The following is a 22,300-nucleotide window of genomic DNA, read 5'->3' as shown; positions in this document are numbered from 1 at the left end:
ATGATACATGTTTAAGAAAGTCCAATCAGCTACTAATACCACATAATTGTTTAAAGAGTGAATCACTAAGAACTCTCTTGAAAGTCCTTGCCGAGTTGTTTTGTGGTGATTTTCACAGGCCAAATCATTATTCATGTGACTACTTAAACACATGGTGATTTTTTTTTTTTTTCCAAAAAAGTCTATTAATGGTTCTATCGTATTCCTCGTCGAATACTCTATAAGAAAAATATTAACATATATATCTAAAATAATCCTAAACAATTTTATTAGCAAACTTAATACTCATTCCGGTCGGTAGTCCACCAATCAGTGATTTTTACGGAATAATTTGAATTTGGTGGGTCCTAGGGACAATCTGACTACTGATTTCACACAATTCCGCATCCGATAGTGGTATTTTTGTGTTGCTACTCTTTCTTCTATTGCTCCAAGTCCAACTGTCCCCCTTACTTGCACACGCTCAAAGGGCCCCACGTTGCTTGCTGCCTGGGGCCCCCGGGGACTCAGGCTTACTCACCGAACCCCAGTTAAGAACCACTGCCATAGAGTAAAAATCAAATTCTGCTACCTCGTGACCTTACAAGAAAGAAAAGCAAAAAAGTTCGCAAATAACATATGCTAAATGAAGATTTAATTCTCATAAAAAAGGTAACATAAAGAACACTAAAAGTACGAGACTCAATTCAAAACAACCCACCGGGAATAAAATGACATTTCATAATAAAAAGTTCAGACTTAACAAACTTGGCTTGTTATGGTTTTTGATCAAAAGAGTTCATAGCTTTGAGGAAGAACATTAGTTGGGTGTGGACCTGATGATGATGTCATAAGAGCTTCCCTCGATGTCACGTGAGCGCCTCTCAGGCCCTGCGGTCGTAGTCCCCTACCATTTTCTTGATGTGATTGAGTTTGGCCTTTAGGTACTTGCTTCGTCTCTTCCGGGCACGATAGTCCGACGACTGTCGAAAACAAAAGGTGAAAAGCTGAGTTGATTGGTCGCGCCAAAGCCGGCGCTCTGTAACGCTACCTTTTTCATGTCCTTGATCCTGTTGTACTCGTCCAGAGCATCCTGATGAAAAAGACGACAAATGTTATCGTTTTGTCAATGACATGAGCCGAAAATGGCCGCTTGAAAGTCAGATGGGAGCCTCCTCGTGTCTTTTCAGTAGGGCTGTCAAAATTATCGCGTTAACGGGCGGTAATTCATTTTTAAAATTAATCACGTTAAAATATTTGGTAAGTTTTACAGCAAGGCTTTTTGTGCTGTCTAACAGCAAACTCTTGTGGTCGCTTTGCAACATGGTTTATTGTTTTCTTGCTAGTTCAATAAGGCTGCACGACGTCTCGGGTTGACGCCTACGTTGTAATGTTGTGTTTATATGATCCTTGGACAAGATTTGTCCGTAAGTATGGTTGTTGTAAAGAATGTACATATTATGCTAGTAAGCGAAATGCTATATTTTTTGTATGAGACGCTTTTTGTTTAGGTTTAGTGAACCTGTATAGCGTGCTAAGCTAACGTTGTTGCTAATGCAATGCTTGTGTACTTTTTTTTGTAGTTTTACGACGGTCTAAAGAGGACAATGGTTTGAGACCATTTTATTCATAAATCAGATGAAAAAGGAAAAAGTCTGATTATTAAGGCGTCGTTCACTAGCCGTCTAGCTTTGGAAAAAGTAGACGCTTCGGAGTGAGGACAGCATAGACAGATTTACATGACAGAGTGAAATGCCCACTACAGTCCTTATGTACCGTATGTTGAATGTATATATCCATCTTGTGTCTTATCCTTCCATTCGAACAATTTATTTTACAGAATATATATATAATTTACAGAAAAATATGGCATATTTTATAGATGGTTTGAATTGCAATTAATTACGATTAATTAATTTTAAGCTGTAATTAACTTGATTAAAAATTTTAATCGTTTGACAGCCCTACTTTTCAGGCATAACCCTTTTTTGTGGGCGTACTCAAAACAACAAGTCCACCAATTGTATTTTGCTAGCTCAAACTAGCTTCAGGGGTGGAATTTTCAAAACATTTTTTTAAATTGTTGAGGCAATAATGGCAACAGACATCTCTTTAGAGCTGTCCCGACTAGTCGACATAGTCGACGTCATCGATGACGTAAATCCGTTGACGAGCACAACATCCCGTCGACGGTTAATGAAGGGTTAAAAAAATATATGCGCGGAAAGTTCAGAGTGTCGGATGCTCTGTATGCAAGCAGGGAAAGCGGCACAAAGCCAAAAAAGCGCACCAGAGTGTCCAAAACATTGACTTATTTCAAAGAAAGAAAGGAGCGTACACTCTTCCGTCCTGTCTCTTCAATGCCAAGCTTGGCTGCACGTCGGCCGTGAATAAACACCTCAAGCGCCAACCCAGTTTGTAAAATTTTTTTTCTTCATTTTTTGTACACCAGAGGGTGCTGTCGCCTTACTAAATAATAATGTTTCATTGACAATGGGCCTATAAGTGCTATTAGTATTGTTCTTAATGCTAACTGAAAGGTTTATTTCATGTTATGGTTTATTTTATGGTATAGAAAATTATATAAGGTTCAAAGGTCATAAATATATACAGTATATACAGTGATTGCACTTAAGGGAGAGTTTGTCAATAATAAGGTAATAAATTAAGGTAAAGGCAATTCATATAGGCAATTCACTGATATATAAATAAGGTTTAAAAGGAAAAAGGTGAAAAGTTTTCGTTAATTTCTAATTGTGTTGTTTTATTTGTGTGCACCGTAGCTTTTACAGTGTGATTACATCAAGGATGGAATAAAAGTTGTAAACCATCAGTTTAAGAGACCATCTTTTCAATCGGGACGCTACACTAGTTAATTCTATTAGCATTTGAACTCATTGTTTATTTGTGATTTATTATTGTTATTTACGTGTTTATTTGTACTTTAATAAATAATTTAAGTGTTCCAATATGTTTTTTGTGAATTGATAAGCGTCAACAAAAATTTCATTGCTAAATTAGAAAACAAAAACAAAAAAAATTTTTTTTTAATTATTAGATTAATCGACTAATCGTAAAAATAGTCGGCTGACTAATCGGGAGAAAATTAGTCGTTTGGGACAGCCCTACATCTCTTACATCTGCAATGGGCGAGGGTGGTGGTTTTAGCAAGCATAGTCCATTTAAAAATATATATTAACAGAGAAGCTGGCAATTTTAGAATTGATAGAATTCGAGCTGAAACGAATACTCGAGCAACTCAAGTTTAAAAACTGATCCGAGTAATTTTATTCACCTCGAAGAATCGGTGAATTTTGCCAGCTCTAAGCATCACGTTTTGCCCGGACTACTTTTAATGCGGGACGACGTGCCGACGTCACATGCAAAGAGGACGAAGCAATAAAAAAACGGGAAAAAAAACTTGCCGCTACAAAATACGCCGACGTTGCTAAAAACTATGCCCGCAGGATGCTAGTGTGGTAGCAGGTAGTGTCCGATGCGTTTCATAGATATCGCAGGCATTTAGGACTAGATGCGAAATGACAGACTCGGCCGCGTATGGGCAGCGTTAGTAAACAGCCGCCGTCTTTATGCAGTCGACTTCTCATCGCTAATAAATATAACGTTACTGTCACTCGCTAACGTAACGTTAGCCCTTCGGAGGGCTAGGTTTCTATTGATTATGACCACTTTCGATGCGTGGCTAACGTGTCTTACATACAGGCTTTATTTAATCTGTAAAAACACAGCGCTGTAGAGTGATGAGAGTGTAAAATTAAAACATAATAAAGCTAACTGTCAGTTTTAGCTCGGTAGTCATTGCTGAATAAAACACCAACTAGCACTGGTCCCTAATGTGCTCCAATACAGCAGGTATCATACATTTATTTTGAACACTGCAAAAACTCAAAATCCTATCAGTACTTACAATTTAAACTTAAAACTTAACTAGAACTTAAAAATAGCTTGACAAAAATGGAAATTAAATTGAAACATGTGGGAAAAACACGTAGCTTTCAAGTGATGTGTGTTATCAAGCGTAATTACATTTTTAGGTAAGAAATATGTTTTTTTTAATAAGATCTAGAAGTTTTTTGAGTGAAAGCAGTGAATTTTTTTTTCTAGTCACATCTTAGATGCAATTGTTGGCTGTTTTCAACAACGTACATCAAAAATAAAGACTGACTGAAAATGGTTCAATATTGGATTAAATGTCTTTTTTCTCAAGTATATTTATAATTGCGCTTTACCTAAAAAAAAAAATGTTTTATCCGATTACTCGATAGAATTTTCAGTCGATTACTCGATTACTAAAATATTCAATAGCTGCAGCCCTAGATAGAATGTTGGCAATACGATTTATCAGATGAATTCTTCATCAACTTATTCACTGGAAATAACCACGTTTCAGTGTAATGCCACATTCGAAAAATTTGGAATGGGAAGAGCTGGCAGTTTTAGAAAGCATAGATTAATATGAAAGTATCTGAACCTATTGCAACTTCTCACATTTCTGCAGAAAATCAACATCAAATGTGATCTTTGTCAAAATCACACAGATGTAAAAACAGCGTCTGCCTTAGCTAAATTCAACCATTTATAGGTTTTCATATTTTAATGAAGATAGCATGCAAACAATAACAGAAGGGGGAAAATAGGTAAGTGAACCCTCTGCCTAAGGAGACTTAAAGAGCAATTGAAACCCTTTTTTTTTTACCAAACAATTTAAGTCAGGTGTGTGCCCAATCACTGATGAGTGGTTTAAAGCGACCCTGCCGCAGGTTGGGGTGCCGTGCAGGTGCCGCCCCAGGGCTGCGGCCCTCCCCTGGCCAGCCGGGGAGGTGGGGATACTACGAGGCGGCCACAGTTCCCTCCCCGGTCAGCCCGGCTGGAGCAGAGTCTCCTTGTACCGGGCACTGGGGAGGTGTTCCCTGGTGTTATACCTCGCACCCTACCAGCACTGCTTGAACCCCATTGAGATCCTGTGGCATGACCGAAAGACAGCAATTCATGCCAGACATCCTAGGAAACTGACTGAACTACAGCAGTTTTGTAGAGAAGAATGGGCCAAGATTAGTCCTGATCGATGCGCCAGACTGATCTGCAGCTACAGGAAGCATCTGGTTGACGTTATTGCTGCCAAATGTGGGGGCGGGGCACAAAATATTAAATGTGATGGTTCACTTACTTATTTTTCCCCCTTCTGTCATTGTTTGCATACTATCCACATTAAAATATGAAACCCTATCAATGTTCGGTGGTTTTAGTTAAAGCAGACACAGTTTTTTCATCTGTGTGATTTTGACAAAGATCAGCTCACATTTGATGGTGATTTTATGCAGAAATGTGAGAAATTCCAAAAGGTTCAGATGCTTTTTCATACCACTGTACATTAAAAAAAGAAACTGTTTAGAAGTCTATCGCCATTAAGCGTGCACTCCACTGACCAAGTACTGCGGGCTTCCCTCCTGCAGTCGGTCCAGCTCTCGGTCGACTTCGCTGAGTTTCTTGTTGATGGCGTCCAGTTCCGCCTGGAGGTCTTTGTACTCCAGATGGTGGCGGTCAAACTCCCGCTTGTACTCATTTCGCTCCTGCTCATTGACGATGGGCGGGAACTCGCTGTAGAAGTCTGCGTCGTCGTCTTCCAACTCATCTCCCGACGAGGCGTAGTCGGCGTCGGGGTCGCCGCGCCTCCTGTTGGCCCTCCCGGTCGAGCTGGGAACGTCCGAGTCGGCGCTGTAAGGTACGCCGTTACGCACCGGTAGGTCCTCCTCCATCGGTCTGAGGAGCAAGCTCATTGTTAGTGGTGGCGACCGTGTAATGTCTGTCGTAGTAAGGCTGTTCGATGATCGATTTTGAACTGAAACAGAATTTTCTTGTTGAAACGATGTTAAAAACGTTCAATTTTCAAAACCGAACCATTTTGGTTTATCTAAGCCGCTTTAGTTTCTGTGCATTTTCGCTTCCTCCCACGAGAGTGTGCAGTCTTAAACAACAAGGACATCAAGAACCATGACTGGCGGCGATTCTGCTACTTTTGCCCAGCCAACTTTGGACACAAACGCCACGAGTCTGTGTATTATCTCAGGATCCACTTAAAGTAATGTGAGACATAGACTTCATAATATATTGACAGGGCGCAGGGCCAATTCCTAGGGGGCCCATCTCCGTCAAAGCTGACCTCGTGGAAACACAGACAAAGAGCTTTTTCCATTGAAAATTCATGTGAATAAATGCTTGAATCTTTAAATTCTTTATAGTTATGGACGTAAAACAGTCTCGGTTCTTGGTTAAAAATTTAAAAAACAAGCATGTAGCATTTATTTTACGTAAATATGTCGAACGTGATGCTAGTCTTTTACCCAAAGTGGTGCCGCCTTAGCACCACAAAGAGCTGTTTTTCGTTGAAAATTCCTGTGAATAAATGCTTAAATCCCCAAATTCTTTATAGTAGGGCTGTTAAACAATTAAAAATTTTAATCGAGTTAATCACAACTTAAAAATTAATTATTCGTAATTAATCGCAATTCAAACCATCTATAAAATATGCCATATTTTTCTGTAAATTATTGTTGAAATGGAAAGAAGACACAAAGACGACGGATATATATTCAACATACTGTACATAAGTACTATATTTGTTTATTATAACAATAAATCCACAAGATGGCATTAACATTATTGACATTCTTTCTGTTAAAGGGATCCACGGATCGAAAGATTTGGAGTTCTTCAAAGATAAATTTGAGTACAAGTTATAGTAATTTTATATTAAAACCCCTCTTAATGTTTTCGTTTTAATAAAATTTGTAAAAATTTTAACATAAAATAAAATAGTAGCTCGCCATTATTGATGTCAATAATTACACAATGCTCATGGTGCATAAAATCAGTCACACTGAAGTGCCAGCAGAGGGAGTCAAAAAACACAAGTAACAAGTGGACATGACACTGCTGTCATTTTAATCTGTTTGAGGGGGGCATGTGCGTTAATTGGGTCAAATATTTTAACGTGATTCATTAAAAAAATTACCGCCTGTTAACGCGATAATTTTGACAGACCTACTTTATAGATGTGAACGTAAAGCAGTCTCGATTATTGGTCAAAAGCAAAAGAAAACGGGCAGTTAGCATTTATTGTACATAGCCTAAATATGTCGAATGTGATGCTAGTCTTTTAGCTAAAGTGGCGCCGCCTTAGCACCACAAACAGCTTTTTACGATGAAAATTCTTGTGAATAAATGCTTAAATCACTGATTTCTTTAGAGATATGGACGTAAAACAGTCTCGATTCTTGGTTAAAAGCAAAAAAAAAAAAAAAAAAAAAAAGGGCAGTTCGCATTTATTTTACGTAAATATGTCGAAGTACAATGCTAGTCTGTTAGTGAATATAGCTAGCGGCCGACTATGTAAACAGAGCTTTTCCGGTGAAAATTCATGTGAATAAATGCTTTATTCCCTGAATTCTTTATAGATATGGACGTAAAACAGTCTCGGCTCTTGGTTAAAAGCAAAAAACCGAGTAGTTAGCATTTATTTTACATAAGTATTGCGAACTATGATGCCAATGCATTAGCGGCTAATTTATCCCATTGATTTTTTTTAAGTTCAAAATGCATGCTTGGTACAAAAAAAATAAAATAATTACCTTGAATCCTCCAACAAATCACTACAGAGACAATCCTTCCTGTTTGTATGCAGTACTTTTTCAATCTAAATCCGGCGTTATATCGATGCGTGCACGTGTTTGAGAGTAACTCCTCTTGATGCTAGGTGTGGGGACGCTCCTACCCTAAGGCGTGGCGCGGTGTCAGCGCCCCATGTCCCATCAATATATTATGAAGTAGGGTTGTTCCGATCATGTTTTTTTTGCTCCCGATCCGATCTCGATCGTTTTAGTTTGAGTATCTGCCGATCACGATATTTCCCGATCCGAATACTTTTTTTTTTGCTCCCGATTCAAATCCAATCAATCCCGATAATTTTTCCCAATCATATACATTTTGGCAATGCATTAAGAAAAAAATGAATAAAACTCGGATGAATATGTATTTGTTTATTATGACAATAAATCCTCAAGATGGCATTTACATTATTAACATTCTTTCTGTGAGAGGGATCCACAGATAGAAAGACTTGTGATTTTGTATATTGTGACTAAATATTGCCATCTAGTGTATTTGTTGAGCTTTCAGTAAATGATACTGCAGCCATTCAACCCAAATGCATGATGGGAAGTGGAACCATGACTGTGCGTAGTGCTACCAATTGATATTATGATCTATGATCTTATCTGCGTTGGGAAATAACATAAGGTGTTAAGAAAAAGATCAATTGCTACCAAGCTTCACATGATATTTGTAATCGTAGGGAGAGGGATCGTAGGGCTTTAGGCAATTAAAAAAAGGCTCCAAAGGCTGCCAAAATTCACTGTACTCATTTTACGCTGCCTTTTAGCTCTCTATATAGGTAAAACGGCGCCATTACAGATTGAGCGCGACAATGCGTGAGTGGATCATGCAGCGCATGCATTAATTGCGTTAATAATATTTTAACGTGACAATTTTTTTTTTAAATTAATTACCGCCGTTAACGGGATAAATTTGATAACCCTACCTTAAGCCTAAACTAAAGACTCTGGATGAGTGTAACATATTATGTCTGTAACATTAAATACAATTAGAAAACGATTTAATTAAAAAAAAAATATATATATATATTAAAAAAAGGCATGGCCGATATTTTTTTGCCGATTCCGATACTTTGAAAATGACGTGATCGGACCCGATGGATCGGGATGGCGATCGATCGGGATAGCTCTATTATGAAGTCTTTGTGTGAGAAATGAAGAAATGTGACGGCACATCATCCGGAGCCTAGCTGCCTACCTAAAATGGAACATCCCTACCTCGTCGTCATACGGGAGCGGATTTTGAAAGCGACTCACGGCGGCGTGTAGCCGTAGCGAGGTTTGCTGTAGTCGCTGGCCTCGTCCGACCTCGGCTTCTCCGGGTACTCGGCCATGGGGAGTTCCTCGGGCGGCACAGACACGTTGTTCACCTGAAAACCCACAAAAAGTTGTATGACACGAAATTCTCCAGAAATGATATTTTCTAGTTTATAAAGTGAAGTGCTTTCAGACCTGATATCAACAGACTTGTAACACTACAAGTACAGTAAATGAGGATGACGAAACCAGACATGTTGACGATGTTCATTTGGTTAAGAAAGGGCTGTTTGGGGAATTCAATCTTTCTGCATAACAATATCCCCCACTGAAATATTGACAGAATTCTAGTCTCAATTCCAACTGTATTTTCCTTGAGCTCAGCACAAGGGCGTAGGTTTGGTTTCAACATTGGGAGGGACGATATAACAGCATAACCTGCATGTACACTTTTTGCTTAGGAAGGGACATTATTAAACCCAAACAGATTGGGTGAACGGGGGTCAGGGCAACATTCTTCGATGTTCTGTCATGACAGATCTCAGCTACTCTCAAGTTTAAGCAGTCTGCATTATTTTATTGCAATGTTCTTACTTATTCAGATTTGTTTCAAGACTACAGTTAGACTTCACTTCTATGGTTAATGCAGTTATTGCAATTTTGTTGTTTTATCACAATAGATTGGTTTATTTACATTTCAAAAACCAGAAGCCATTCATTTGAGAATGTGATTGCACTTTAGTTGACATATTTAAATGTTCAGATATTAAGATTTGAATGAGGCAAAATAACATGCTTTTTCTCTCAAATATATTGTTATAATCCCGATCGATCAGGTCCGATCACGTCATTTTCAAAGTATCGGAATCGGCAAAAAAATATCGGACATGCCTTTAAGATTTTTTTTTTTTTAATTAAATAGTTTTCTAATTGTATTTAACGTTACAGACAAAATGTCCTACACTCATCCAGAGTCTTTAGTTTTGGCTTAAAGTAGGGCTATCAAATTTAACGCGTTAACAGCGGTATTTTTTTTTTTTTTTTAATTAATCATGTTAAAATATTTAACACAATTAACACATGCGCTGCACGACCCACTCATGCATTGTCGCGTTCAATCTATAATGGCGCCAATTTTACCTATATAAAGAGCTAATAGGCAGCGTAAAATGAGCAGAGTGAATTTTGGCAGTCTTTGTAGCCTTTATTTAATTGGCTTAAGCCTTAAAAACCCTCTCTCACATTTAGAAATACCATGGGAAAGCAATGTGGGGAAGAAAGGTAGTAGTTGATCTTTTTCTTAACACCCTATGTTATTTCCCAACACAGAGAAGATATATCAATTGGTGCCAGTACGCACAGTCATGCATTTACAGCATTTTCATACAGTATCATTTAGTGAAAGCTCAACAAATACACAATATGTCAATATTTAGTCACAATATACACATTCACATTTATCCTTTAAGAATTACAAGTCTTTCTATCCGTGGATCCCTCTCACAGAAAGAATGTTAACAATGTAAATGCCATCTTGAGGATCTATTGTCATAATAAACAAATACAGTACTTATGTACTGTATGTTGAATGTATATATTCGTCCGAGTTTTATTCATTTTTTTCTTAATGCATTGCCAAAATGTATATGATCAGGAACAATTATCGGGAATGATTGGAATTGAATCGGGAGCAAAAAAAAACAAAAAAGCAATCGGATCGGGAAATATCGGGATTGGCAGATACTCAAACTAAAACGATCGGATCGGGAGCAAAAAAACATGAGCGGAACAACCCGATTAATAAATGCTTATGACAGATGTCATTTTGTGTCATCCGGCAAATTAGGTCACTTTTGAACAGATGTAAAAGATAGAAGATCTGAGCAGGAGTTAGTGACATAATTTGCTGGATGACACTTAATAACATCTGTCATAAGCGATCATTAATGCCCATGATAATGTCATGTCATAATTATGAGTCTTATAGCAGTCTTATGACGCCGCTGTCACATTAAGTGTTACCTATTAACCCAAATAAATCAACAAATAAGCCGCAGGATTCAAAATGAAGGAAAAAGTAGCGGCTTACAGTCCGAAAATTACAGTATATAACTGAACTCATTATACAACACAAATAAGGTTGCCTGAAAGTTGGTGGGGACAATTTGAGGATCCCGAAAAGTCCCTACAGTCCTGATGCAAACCTACGCCCTTGGCTCAGTATGTTTTGGAATGACGAGCGCGCGTAGACCTGTCAATTCAGAGCATGTGACCTCCAGGAAAACAACAACATGAGCGTGCTTTTGTGTGCCTGCTTCCTTCACGCGTGGAATTCTTCAGGATGCCAATAGCTCACCGTCACGTTTCATGTTTACGACAAGCGAAACTGTCGGCGTCAACGCAGCGACACGCCTTGAAACCGACGTCGCGAAGCTTCCCGTACCTCTGCAGAGATCCCATCCCCCCCTGGTCCCTCCCCCTCTCGCCGTAACAGTTGGAAAACCGGTTCGACCGCCTCAAATATCGCTTACTACGCGCTTGAGTTGGCCTTCCAAGAACACCGTGCACTAACTTTGCTATAGAAAGAAAATATCAGGGTTCCGACAGCTCAGGGCAAATAAATTGAACACCTGGATGCCTGAATTTACATCAAACTCATTGGCTGCCGTTGACAGCGCTAGACGCATTTTGACCAGTCGTGGAATGATCCGTCACTTTCGACAGTGAATGGCAGAGTGGATTAATCCCGCTATTGATTGAATACATAATAACATGGAAATAACAATTAAATATAGAAAATTAAATTTTAAAAACTACAACAAAATTAGGAAAATCCTATATAATACAAGAATCAAAGATAAAAATAGGAAAAAAATATGGGAAACTAATTAATAATAATTTAAAAAAAAAAAAAAGAAAAACAACAGAAAAATATTTATGAAATATTAATGAAGAAAAAAAAATCTGATTTAACCCCTTCTTGCCAAATGTATCACAACGGATACACGTAGAATTTCATGATTTTGAGACTAATTCAGAATTTGGAAATAATCCTCATGAAAAAAACAATGGATGCAAGTCAACTCATGCATCTGCAGATTCCATGAGGAAAAAAAAACAGGATTTAGCAAGGTTATAGATATTAGAGTGCTTATTACACTTTTTTTTCCTTTTCTACAAAATTGAAAAAGGTTTCATTAAGACCTTATTTTTCAAATTGTGTGATTCTCTGACAATTGCTTCATATTGCAGGCATTAAAGGGTTCATTCTCAGTAAAAGAAGGATTGGACATCAACCCCTGTCAATGGCAACCAATGAGTGACCTACACTGTCGGCCAAAAGTATTGGCACCCCTGCAATTTTGTCAGAGAACGCTTCATTTCTCCCAGAAAATGATTGCAATTCCAAATGTTTTGTTAGTAATATCTTCATTTATTTTGCTTGCAATGAAAAACAAAAAAAAAATGAAATCATTATCATTTTACACAAAACTCACAAAAATGGGCCAAACAAAAGTATTGGCCAACCTTTGAAAAATCAAGTGATGCTTCTCTAATTTGTGTCATTAACAGCACTTGTTACTCACCTGTAGGAACATAACCAGTTGTGGCAATAATTTAAGCCAGTTAAAATGGATTCAAGTTGACTCAACCTCTGTCCTGTGTCCTTGTGTATACCACATTGAGCATGGAGAAAAGAAAAAAGTCCAAAGAACTGTCTGATGAGTTGAGAAGCAAAATTGTGAGGAAGTATGGGCAATCTCAAGGCTACAAGTTCATCTCCAAAGACCTGAATGTTCCTGTGTCTACCATGCACAGTGTCGTCAATAAGTGTAAATCCCGTGGCACTGTGGCTAACCTCCCCAGATGTAGACAGAAAAGATAAATTGATGAGAGATTTCAACCAAAAATTGTGCGGATGGTGGATAAAGAACCTTGACGAACATGCAAACAAGCTCAAGCTGTCCTGCAGTCCGAGGGTACAACAGTGTCAACCCGTACTGTCCGTCGGCGTCTGAATAAAAAGGGACTCGATACCCACGAAAACCCCACTTCTGACCCAGAGACGTAAAAAAAGCCAGCCTTGAGTTTGCCAAAACTTACCTGAGAAAGCCAAAAACATTTTGGAAGAATGTTCTCTTGTCAGATGAGACAAAAGTAGAGCTTTTTGTGATAAGGCATCAACATAGAGTTTACAGGAACAAAAACGAGGCCTTCAAAAAAAGGAGAACACAGTCCCCACAGTCAAACATGGTGGAGGTTCCCTGATGTTTTGGGGTTGCTTTGCTGCCTCTGGCACTGGACTGCTTGACCATGTACATGAACTTATAAAGTCTGTAGACTAGCAACAAATTTTGCAGCATAATGTAGGGCCCAGTGTGAGAAAGCCCTCAGAGGTCATGGGTCTTCCAGCAGGACAATGACCCAAAACACACTTTAAAAAGCACTCGAAATTGGTTTGAGAGAAAGCACTGGAGACTTCTAAAGTGGCCAGACCCGAATCCCATAGAACATCTTTGGAGAGATCTGAAAATGGCATCCTTCAAATCTCAGAGACCTGGAGCAGTTGGCCAAAGAAGAATGGTCTAAAATTCCAGCAGAACATTGTAAGAAACTCATTGATGGACACAGGAAGCAGTTGTTCACAGTTATTTTGTTTAAAGGTTGTACTACCAAGTATTGGGCTGAGGGTGCCAATACTTTTGTCCGGCCCATTTTTGGAGTTTTGTATAAAATGATCATGATTTCATTTTTTTTTTTTTTTTTCATTGTCTTTTGTGTTTTTTCATTGCAAGCAAATTAGATGAAGATATTACTACCAAAGCATTTATAATTGCAATGATTTTCTGGGAGAAACTTGCATTATCTGACAGAATTGCAGGGGTGCCAATACTTTTAGCGTATACTGGTAAAGGGTTATTGAGCTTTCTACTAGGGCTAGCACTAGTTTTACATTATTCAGAGAAGCGCACTCTGATATTAGTGACTGTAGCAGGCAACGCATTCCTGAAGCTACGTTTGTGAGTTGGCAGTTTTGCACAATTATTGCATCATTGCAAGCGCCGAACCCACCCATGCTTCCACGTCCTGCGGGGGGTCCCCGTCCTCCATCAGCTTGACGCGCTTCCATAGGATGTTGCTCTTGCCGTAGTTGATGATCTTCTTGCGCGTCTTGACCGCAAACACCACCATGATGATAAGGGCGACCGCCACCAAAAAGCCAAACACTACGGCAATGGCCTGTATGAGCAAGCAAAGGATTGTTTTCACTGGAAATCAATACATCAAAAAAATCATGAACTCACTGCCTGCCATTGATGTCCAATTTAGCAGCTACTAAACACAACAGAGTATTAGGCCCAAACAAAGATAGACTACGAGAATATAGTCATCATATCATGAGATTAAAGTCGTAATATTACACCCTTGTAATCCTCCGAGAAAAGTCGCAATACTACGTAATATTGAGTAACAAAGGTCATAATGTTGCATAATTCACTGTAATGCTACGAGATTAAAGTCATTATATTACGCATCTTTACATTATGTAATATATATATGGATGCAGTGGGGCTAATTTACCAACTATGTACTTTACATAGAGTTCATAATGTTTTGAGGGATCAGATCGGTCATGCACTCGCATTCAAGTAGGGTGCCGCCCACATCAAGAGGAGCTATTCACAAACACACACGCAGTGATCTAACGCCGGATTTCTGTTGAAAAAGTACAAAAGCTGTACCACATACAAACAGGAAGGATTGTCTCAGGAGTGATTTGTTCGAAGATTCAAGGTAATTAATATATTTTTCATACCATGCATGCATTTTGAAACGTTGTAAAATAAAGAATTAATGAAAGAAATTAGCAGCTACTGCATTGGCATCATAGTTCGCAATATTTACGTAAAATAAATGCTAACTGCACGTTTTTTTTTTTTTGCTTTTAACCTAGAATCGAGACTGTTTTACGTCCATATCTATAAAGAATTCAGGGATTTAAGCATTTATTCACAAGAATTTTCACCGGAAGAGCTCGGTTTACATCAGGCGGCGGCTAGCTACATTCACTAACAGAGTAGCATTGTACTTTGACATATTTACGTAAAATAAATGCTAACTGCATGTTTTTTTTTATTTATTTTTTGCTTTCAACCAAGAATCGAGACAGTTTTACGTCCATATCTATAAAGAATTTGGGGATTTAAGCATTTATTCACAAGAATTTTCACCGGAAGAGCTCGGTTTACATCAGGCGGCGGCTAGCTACATTCACTAACAGAGTAGCATTGTACTTTGACATATTTACGTAAAATAAATGCTAACTGCATGTTTTTTTTTTTTTTTTTTTTGCTTTCAACCAAGAATCGAGACAGTTTTACGTCCATATCTATAAAGAATTTGGGGATTTAAGCATTTATTCTCAAGAATTTTTAACAGAAAAAGCTCTTTACATATAGCGGCCGCTAATTTCCTTACTGATTAGCCTCATAGTTCGGAATATTTACGTAAAATAAATGCTAACTGCACGTTTTTTTTGCTTTTAACCAAGAATCGAGACTGTTTTACGTCCATATTTATAAAGAATTTAGGGATTTAAACATTTATTCACAAGCATTTTCACCGGAAAATCTCTGTTTACATCAGGCGGCTGCTAGCTACATTCAATAACAGACGAGCATTGTTCTTAGACATATTTTCGTAAAATAAATGCTAACTGCACGTTTTTTGTTTTTTTTGCTTTCAACCAAGAATCGAGCCAGTTTTAAGTCAATATCTATAAAGAATTTAGGAATTTAAGCATTTATACACAAGAATTTTCACCGGAAAACGCTCTTTGTTTACATATGGTGGCCGCTAATTTCCTTACTGACTAGCCTCATAGTTCGCAATATTTACGTATAACAAGATTTTGAAAAAAATTTTTTTTTGCTTTCAACCAAGAATCGAGACAGTTTTACGTCCATATCTATAAAGAATTTGGGGATTTAAGCATTTATTCTCAAGAATATTTAACTGAAAAGGCTCTTTACATATAGTGGCCGCTAATTTCCTTACTGATTAGCCACATAGTTCGGAATATTTACGTAAAATAAATGCTAACTGCACGTTTTTTTTTTGCTTTCAACCAAGAATCGAGACAGTTTTAAGTCCATATCTATAAAGAATTTAGGAATTTAAGCATTTATTCACAAGAATTTTCACCGGAAAACGCTCTTTGTTTACATATGGTGGCCGCTAATTTCCTTACTGACTAGCCTCATAGTTCGCAATATTTACGTATGACAAGATTTTGAAAAAAATTTTTTTTTTGCTCTTAACCAAGAATTGAGACTGTTTTGTGTCCATATGCATAAATAATTCAGGGATTTATGGATTTATTCACAAGAATTATAATTGAAAAAAGCCCTTTGGGATTCCACTCGGTCAGCTTTGACGGCCACGCCGACGGTGCATGCCCCCTGTTAATCGGCTCCGCGCCCCGTCAATAGTTATGAAGTCTGTGAATGAAATTGATTTGAGAGCATGTGGTTAGGGTGTATTTTACAATCGCTTTCACAATCAAGGTTTTCCTTTTGAACATCTACATCAGAATATAATCAATAGAAGGATTTGTAAGATTTCAACGGAGACATTTCAGAGCTACGTAAAGCGTGTAGTAGCTAATTTAGCTAAATTAACGGGACTCATATTACACAACTTCATAATGTATTGACGGGACACGGGCGCGGGGCCAATTCATATGGGGCCTATGTCCGTCAAAGCTGACAGAGTGGAAACACATATAGACAAGTTCACAGGGTGTCGCTAGCTTGCTTCCCCAATAGCGTACCACACGAATGCTGTTTTTAGACCGTGAAATCGCCATCATAACGCGGAAGTGGGACATTATAGACACGCCCTCTCATACAAACCATGCTATTTCTGCTGTTTTTCCTCCGGTAATCTTTCGGGGGGAAAAAAGAACCTGCTGATCAAATACTGCTGCTTTGGAACTTGTAGAAACGACTCTAGACATTACGACATATGAAGGATGTTTTCTTCATATGTTTCTCAAAACCAAAAACTTGTGCGGACGTCCAGAAGAACAGTTTAACCCCAGCAAGGTGAAGCCATTCATATTTCATATGCAGTAAACATTTTGTTGGGGGTCATGGTCTTAAAGAGGATGAAGAGGTAAGCCATTTTGATATTTCGACTTATTTTTAGCATGGCGTTTTGCCGTGCTGCTTCTGTCTGACAATGAATGATCTGAAAAAAAATAACATGGTATCTGACTGCCACTGTTGTTACTTTTTCTGTTGTAAAAAACAACTTTACTTTGGGGGGGAAGTTTAAATGAATGATAGAATTAAGATTTGTTATTAATGAAAAAATTAAAAGAGTGTGCTGGCTGTCACGGAGTAGCATTTGCAATCCCTACACAAAAATAGTAATGTAAATTGCCCCCAAGAATGGTCAGAGACGTAAGACAACCAGAGGATATAATATATGAGAAAGACAGGGCATATGCTGTTAAAGGATAGATTGTTGAAACAGGATAATGTCATTGGCAGTGGTGTAAGGCAATGCACACAAGAAAAAGCTGGAAAATTCTGGATCAGGGCAGCTCTTTTTCAGCCCTCAACACTCAAGCCATTTTTTCAACTGAACATTTGTATGTTCTTCCACATCTTTACCAGTGAATTTGGCACCAGCGACATCATTTTCGGACAGAATTGGTAAGTTTAGCTCAGTAAACTGCTCATTTATATACTATTTACATGCATCTAGCATGAGGGACAAACGCGAGTTTGACCCCCCTAGCAACAATTGCTAATGTCATGAATATTAATGAGCAAAAGTGACGTGTTGCTTGCTTCTTCTATGAACCAAAATAAGTTTGCCAATAGTAGACATCCAATCCATTTGAAGTGGGCGGGTTGACAGCCAATGACTTCAAACCGATTGGACGTCTGTCAGTCAACGGCAGCGGACGAATTGACGGTGGCCTACCTCCTGCGGCTCCACCACGCAGTAGTGGTAGAGGTACTGATTGACGAAGACCCCCGGCGCTTGCGGCCGCTGGTATTGAGCGCACAGGCCGGCAATCTGGCTGCCGTAGACGGAGCCTTGCGACTGCGCGGTGGGGTTGACTGCCATCAGGTAGACGATGGCGGCGATCAGCATCAGCAGCGCCAAAATGGCGCAGATCACCGCCACGGCCAGGTAGAACCTCCTACTCTCCGAGATGCTCTGGTGAGACACGATGATGATGAAGACGGCCAGCGCGGCGATGAAAGTGATGGCCGCCATGGCGATGATGTAGCCTTTGGCCGAACGCGGGTCGTTGTAGTTCCCGCCCAGCCCGCCGTAGCCGTAGCTGTTGCCGGGTCCGTAGGCCCCGCCCCCGAAGGAGCCGTAACTGCCGCCCCCGGCGTAGCTCCCCGGATAGCCGCCGCCGCCGCCGACCCCGCCGAAGCCCGACAGCGCCCCCTGCGAGTCCCACGCCAGGGTGGAGGCCACGCAGGCGAAGATGGCCACGCACATGACGACGACCAGGATGGACATGATCTTCAGCACACCCGGGGGGGACGTCCAGCGGTAGAAGTGCTGGAATTCGTCGTCGGGGTAGTACGAGTACGCCGGCTGAGGGGGCTCGGCGCTATCCGGGACACACAAAAACCACGTTTTAACGTCATCAAAAAAAAGCGGCGAGGAACGAGCGCTTTATACTTACTAGCCATCCGACTCGTAGGGGGGCGGACTACCGTTGGGCCTGCCCGACATGGCTTTCTTGTCTTCTTGATGATTTTCTGCTTAGAAATATAGTATACGCAGAATATGTTTCGTGGTTGTTAGTAGAATTCATCACAGGGGTTAGCGTTAGCAACACTAAAACCGTCAATAGCATTGACATTGATCAATTCATCTTTTCAAAGCATCGACTTTGACAGGTACCAGTGTTGTTTTTGTCAACGGTGACACTTTTTTCATGATAACGAGCTAAAAACGTGATTTGGCGAGACTAAAACATAACGATACGAATGCCAGTTTTTGTCTGACAAGACGAAAATGCGTCGTTCCAGCCACAAGTTCAAAATGTGATATTTTATGTGTAGTTAGCCTCCATCGTAGCAATGTGTGGTTGTGTCACTCGTGACGTGATGCCCTCCCTCTACTTTCCTGACTCGCCATTTTGTTGTTTCCAGCATCCATGTAGGCTTGCACACACGGTAAGATTTTTAAAAATATTTTGGCCAGAGAAAATATGCAATGTTGCTTTAGCTTTTAAAGGTCTGTACTGACTCTGCTGAGCTGTCGTCACACACGAAATGTAAATTAGCATAGCATTCGCGTTAGCGTTAGGCTACTGCTAATGGCGAGCTTCCTGTTAACTCTCGGACAACCTCAGACCTCAACGAAATTTGCTTATTACCGCCTAAAAAACATAGCCAGAATTAAGGGGCTTCTGACTCAACAAGACATGCAAAAACTTATGCATGCATTCATGTTCAGTAGATTATACTATTGCAACTGTATATTTAGAGGTCAGGAGAAAGCCACTGCTGTCGGAAAAAAAAAAAAAAAAGCATGGTGAAGCATGGTGGCAGGAGCATCATGATTTGGGGTTGTTTTGCTCCCTCAGGGCCTGGACAACTTGCATTAATGGAAGAATGGATTCAAAAGTTTATCAGGAGGTTTAGCAGGAAAACCTAAGGCCGTCTGTCAGACAGTTGAAGCTAAAAAGAAACATGGATGCTACAACAAGACAATGATCCAAAACACACAAGTAAATCAACTTCAGAATGGTTTCAGAAGAACAAAATACATGTTCTGGAGTGGCCAAGTCAAAGTCCAGACTTGAACTCCATTGAGATGCTGTGGCATGTCCTAAAGACAGCGATTCATGCCAAACATGCCAGGAATCTGACTGAACTACAGCAGTTTTGTAGAAAAGAATGAGCAAAAATTAGTCCTGGTCAATGTGCCAGACTGATCTGCAGCTACAGGAAGCGTCTGGTTGAAGTTATTGCTGCCAAAGGAGGGATCACAAAATATTAAATGTCATGGTTCAATGATTTATTTTCTCCCTTCTGACATTGTTTGCATGCTATCCTCATTAAAATATAAAAACTAGAGATGTCCCGATCGATTGGCATCCCGATCGATCGGGTCCGATCACGTCATTTTCAAAGTATCGGAATCGGCAAAAAAATATTGGCCATGCCTTTTTTTAATTTATATATATATTTTAATTAAATCATTTTCTAATTGTATTTAACGTTACAGACATAATATGTTACACTCATTCAGAGTCTTTAGTTTAGACTTAAGGTAGGGTTATCAAATTTATCCCGGCAACGGCGGTAATTAATTTTTTAAAAAATGTACCACGTTAAATACTTAACACAATTAATGCATGCGTTGCACGACCCACTCACGCATTGTCGCGCTCAATCTGTAATGGCACCGTTTTACCCATTTAGAGAGATAATAGACAGCGTAAAATTAGTAGAGTGAATTTTGGCAGCCTTTGGAGCCTTTTTTTAATAGGCTAAAGCCTTACAATCCCTCTCCCTACGATTACAAATATCATGTGAAGCATGGTAGCAATTGATCTTTTTCTTAACACCTTATGTTTTTTCCCAACGCAGAGAAGATATATGAATTGGTAGCACTATGCACAGTCATGGTTCCACTTCCCATCATGCATTTGGCCATGGTTACAGTATCATTTACTGAAAGCTCAACAAATACACTGTATGGCAATATTTAGTCACAATATACAAAGTCACATTTATCCTTTAAGAATTACAAGTCTTTCTATCCATGGATCCCTCTCACAGAAAGAATGTTAATAATGTAAATGCCATCTTGAGGATTTATTGTCATAATAAACAAATACAGTACTTATTTACTGTATGTTGAATGTATATATTCGTCCATGTTTTATTCTTTTTTTTTTTAATGCATTGCCAAAATGTATATGATCGGGAAAAATTATCGGGAATGATTGGAATTGAATCGGGAGCAAAAAAAAAAAAAGCAATCGGATTGGCAGATACTCGAACTAAAATGATCGGGATCGGATTGGGAGCAAAAAAACATGATCGGAACAACCCTAATAAAAACCTATAAATGTTTGGGTGGTTTTAGTTAAAGCAGACAGTTTTTTCATCTGTGTGATTTTGGAGAAAGATCAGATCACATTTGATGGTTATTTTACGCAGAAATGTGAGAAATTCCAAAAGGTTCAGATGCTTTTTCATACCATGGAACATTAAAAAAACTGCTTCTATCTATTAAGGGTGCACCCCACTGACCAAGTACTGCGGGCTTCCCTCCTGGAGTCGGTCTGGCTCTCGGTCGACTTCGCTAAGTTTCTTGTTGATGGCGTCCAGTTCCGCCAAAAATTGCTTTCAATTGCACTTTAAGTCTCTTAGCGCACTCATCCCCCCCCCCCCCCCCCCCCTGTCATTGTTTGCATACTATCCTCATTAAAATATAAAAACATAAAAATGTCTGGGTGGTTTTAGTTAAAGCAGACACCGTTTTATCATCTGTGTGATTTTGACAAAGATCTGATCACATTCGATGGGGATTTTGTGCAGAAATGTGACAACTTCCAAAAGGTTCGGATACTTTTTCATACCACTGTAAGCTAAACATCTCACAACACATCACATAGCATCATGACAATATGCATAGTTCCTTGTTTTAAATAAACAAAAATCTATTTCTCAAGCGTCAACGTTAGCATGTTGACTTCGACAATTAAAAAACAACAACTGTACTTTCGTCAGTTGAAGTGAAAACACCGAGAGCGTCATTTCAACATACAAGACGAGGAAAGTTGCTGGGTTAGTAAAACTCTGTAGTCAAAACGCTGACCGCATTAACGTTATCAGTACAATTTCTACTCGTATTACAATTATTTGAAAGAGTAATTCCGTCCTTCAATCGCTTGAGTTAGGCGACAACGGCAAGAAAACAACTGTAAACGCAACGCGCACACAAGATAAAGGTTTGCAACAACAAAAAATCCCAAAATTGGAGTTTCAAGATAAATAATGACGAAACAAGCTCACCTGAACGCAGATCCTCCGCGAGAGGCCTGGACAAAGCCAATTATGAAATGAAACTCGAAGACGGACGAGAACCACACCTTGACGAGACATGCAATTGGACACGCCCACTAACAGGTATCATCTTGCGTCAGTGGAAGCGCTGAGTTTCTTTAATATGAGTTGAATAAATTAAAAAAATGATGCTTGAATATGAAAGGACTCACAATTTTATTTTATTATTATTATTTTGCCAAAATATTACACTGCTGGCCAAAAGTATTGGCACCCCTGCAATTCTGTCAGACAATGCTCCAATTTCTC

The 22,300-nt window shown here is 39.1% G+C and overlaps 1 protein-coding gene across 1 annotated transcript; it reads right to left on the bottom strand.

Annotated features, from left to right (window-relative positions):
• Positions 1 to 180: 180 nt before the first annotated feature.
• Positions 181 to 22,077, bottom strand: LOC130905876 (occludin-like). The gene is made up of 8 exons (XM_057819635.1): positions 22,001 to 22,077; positions 18,649 to 18,724; positions 17,925 to 18,573; positions 14,001 to 14,168; positions 8,928 to 9,040; positions 5,427 to 5,760; positions 1,031 to 1,072; positions 181 to 962 (listed from the first exon to the last, which is right to left on the bottom strand). The coding sequence occupies exons 2-8, from the start codon at positions 18,696 to 18,698 to the stop codon at positions 864 to 866; spliced, it is 1,455 nt and encodes a 484-aa protein (XP_057675618.1). The 5' UTR covers positions 18,699 to 18,724; positions 22,001 to 22,077; the 3' UTR covers positions 181 to 863.
• Between the last annotated feature and the right edge of the window lie 223 nt (positions 22,078 to 22,300).

The sequence above is a fragment of the Corythoichthys intestinalis genome, chromosome 17 (genome assembly GCF_030265065.1).
Source record: "Corythoichthys intestinalis isolate RoL2023-P3 chromosome 17, ASM3026506v1, whole genome shotgun sequence".
Lineage (NCBI taxonomy): Eukaryota > Metazoa > Chordata > Actinopteri > Syngnathiformes > Syngnathidae > Corythoichthys > Corythoichthys intestinalis.
This window is presented reverse-complemented; position numbering and strand designations above follow the sequence as displayed.

Excerpts from the sequence above, each read along its gene's own strand:
- LOC130905876 (XM_057819635.1), bottom strand. The coding sequence starts at position 18,698 with ATGTCGGGCAGGCCCAACGGTAGTCCGCCCCCCTACGAGTCGGATGGC. Across the intron at positions 9,041-14,000 it reads CGCAGGACGTGGAAGCATGG|GTGAACAACGTGTCTGTGCC; the intron begins GTGGGTTCGGCG and ends GTGGGTTTTCAG. Across the intron at positions 963-1,030 it reads GGATCAAGGACATGAAAAAG|TCGTCGGACTATCGTGCCCG; the intron begins GTAGCGTTACAG and ends TGTTTTCGACAG.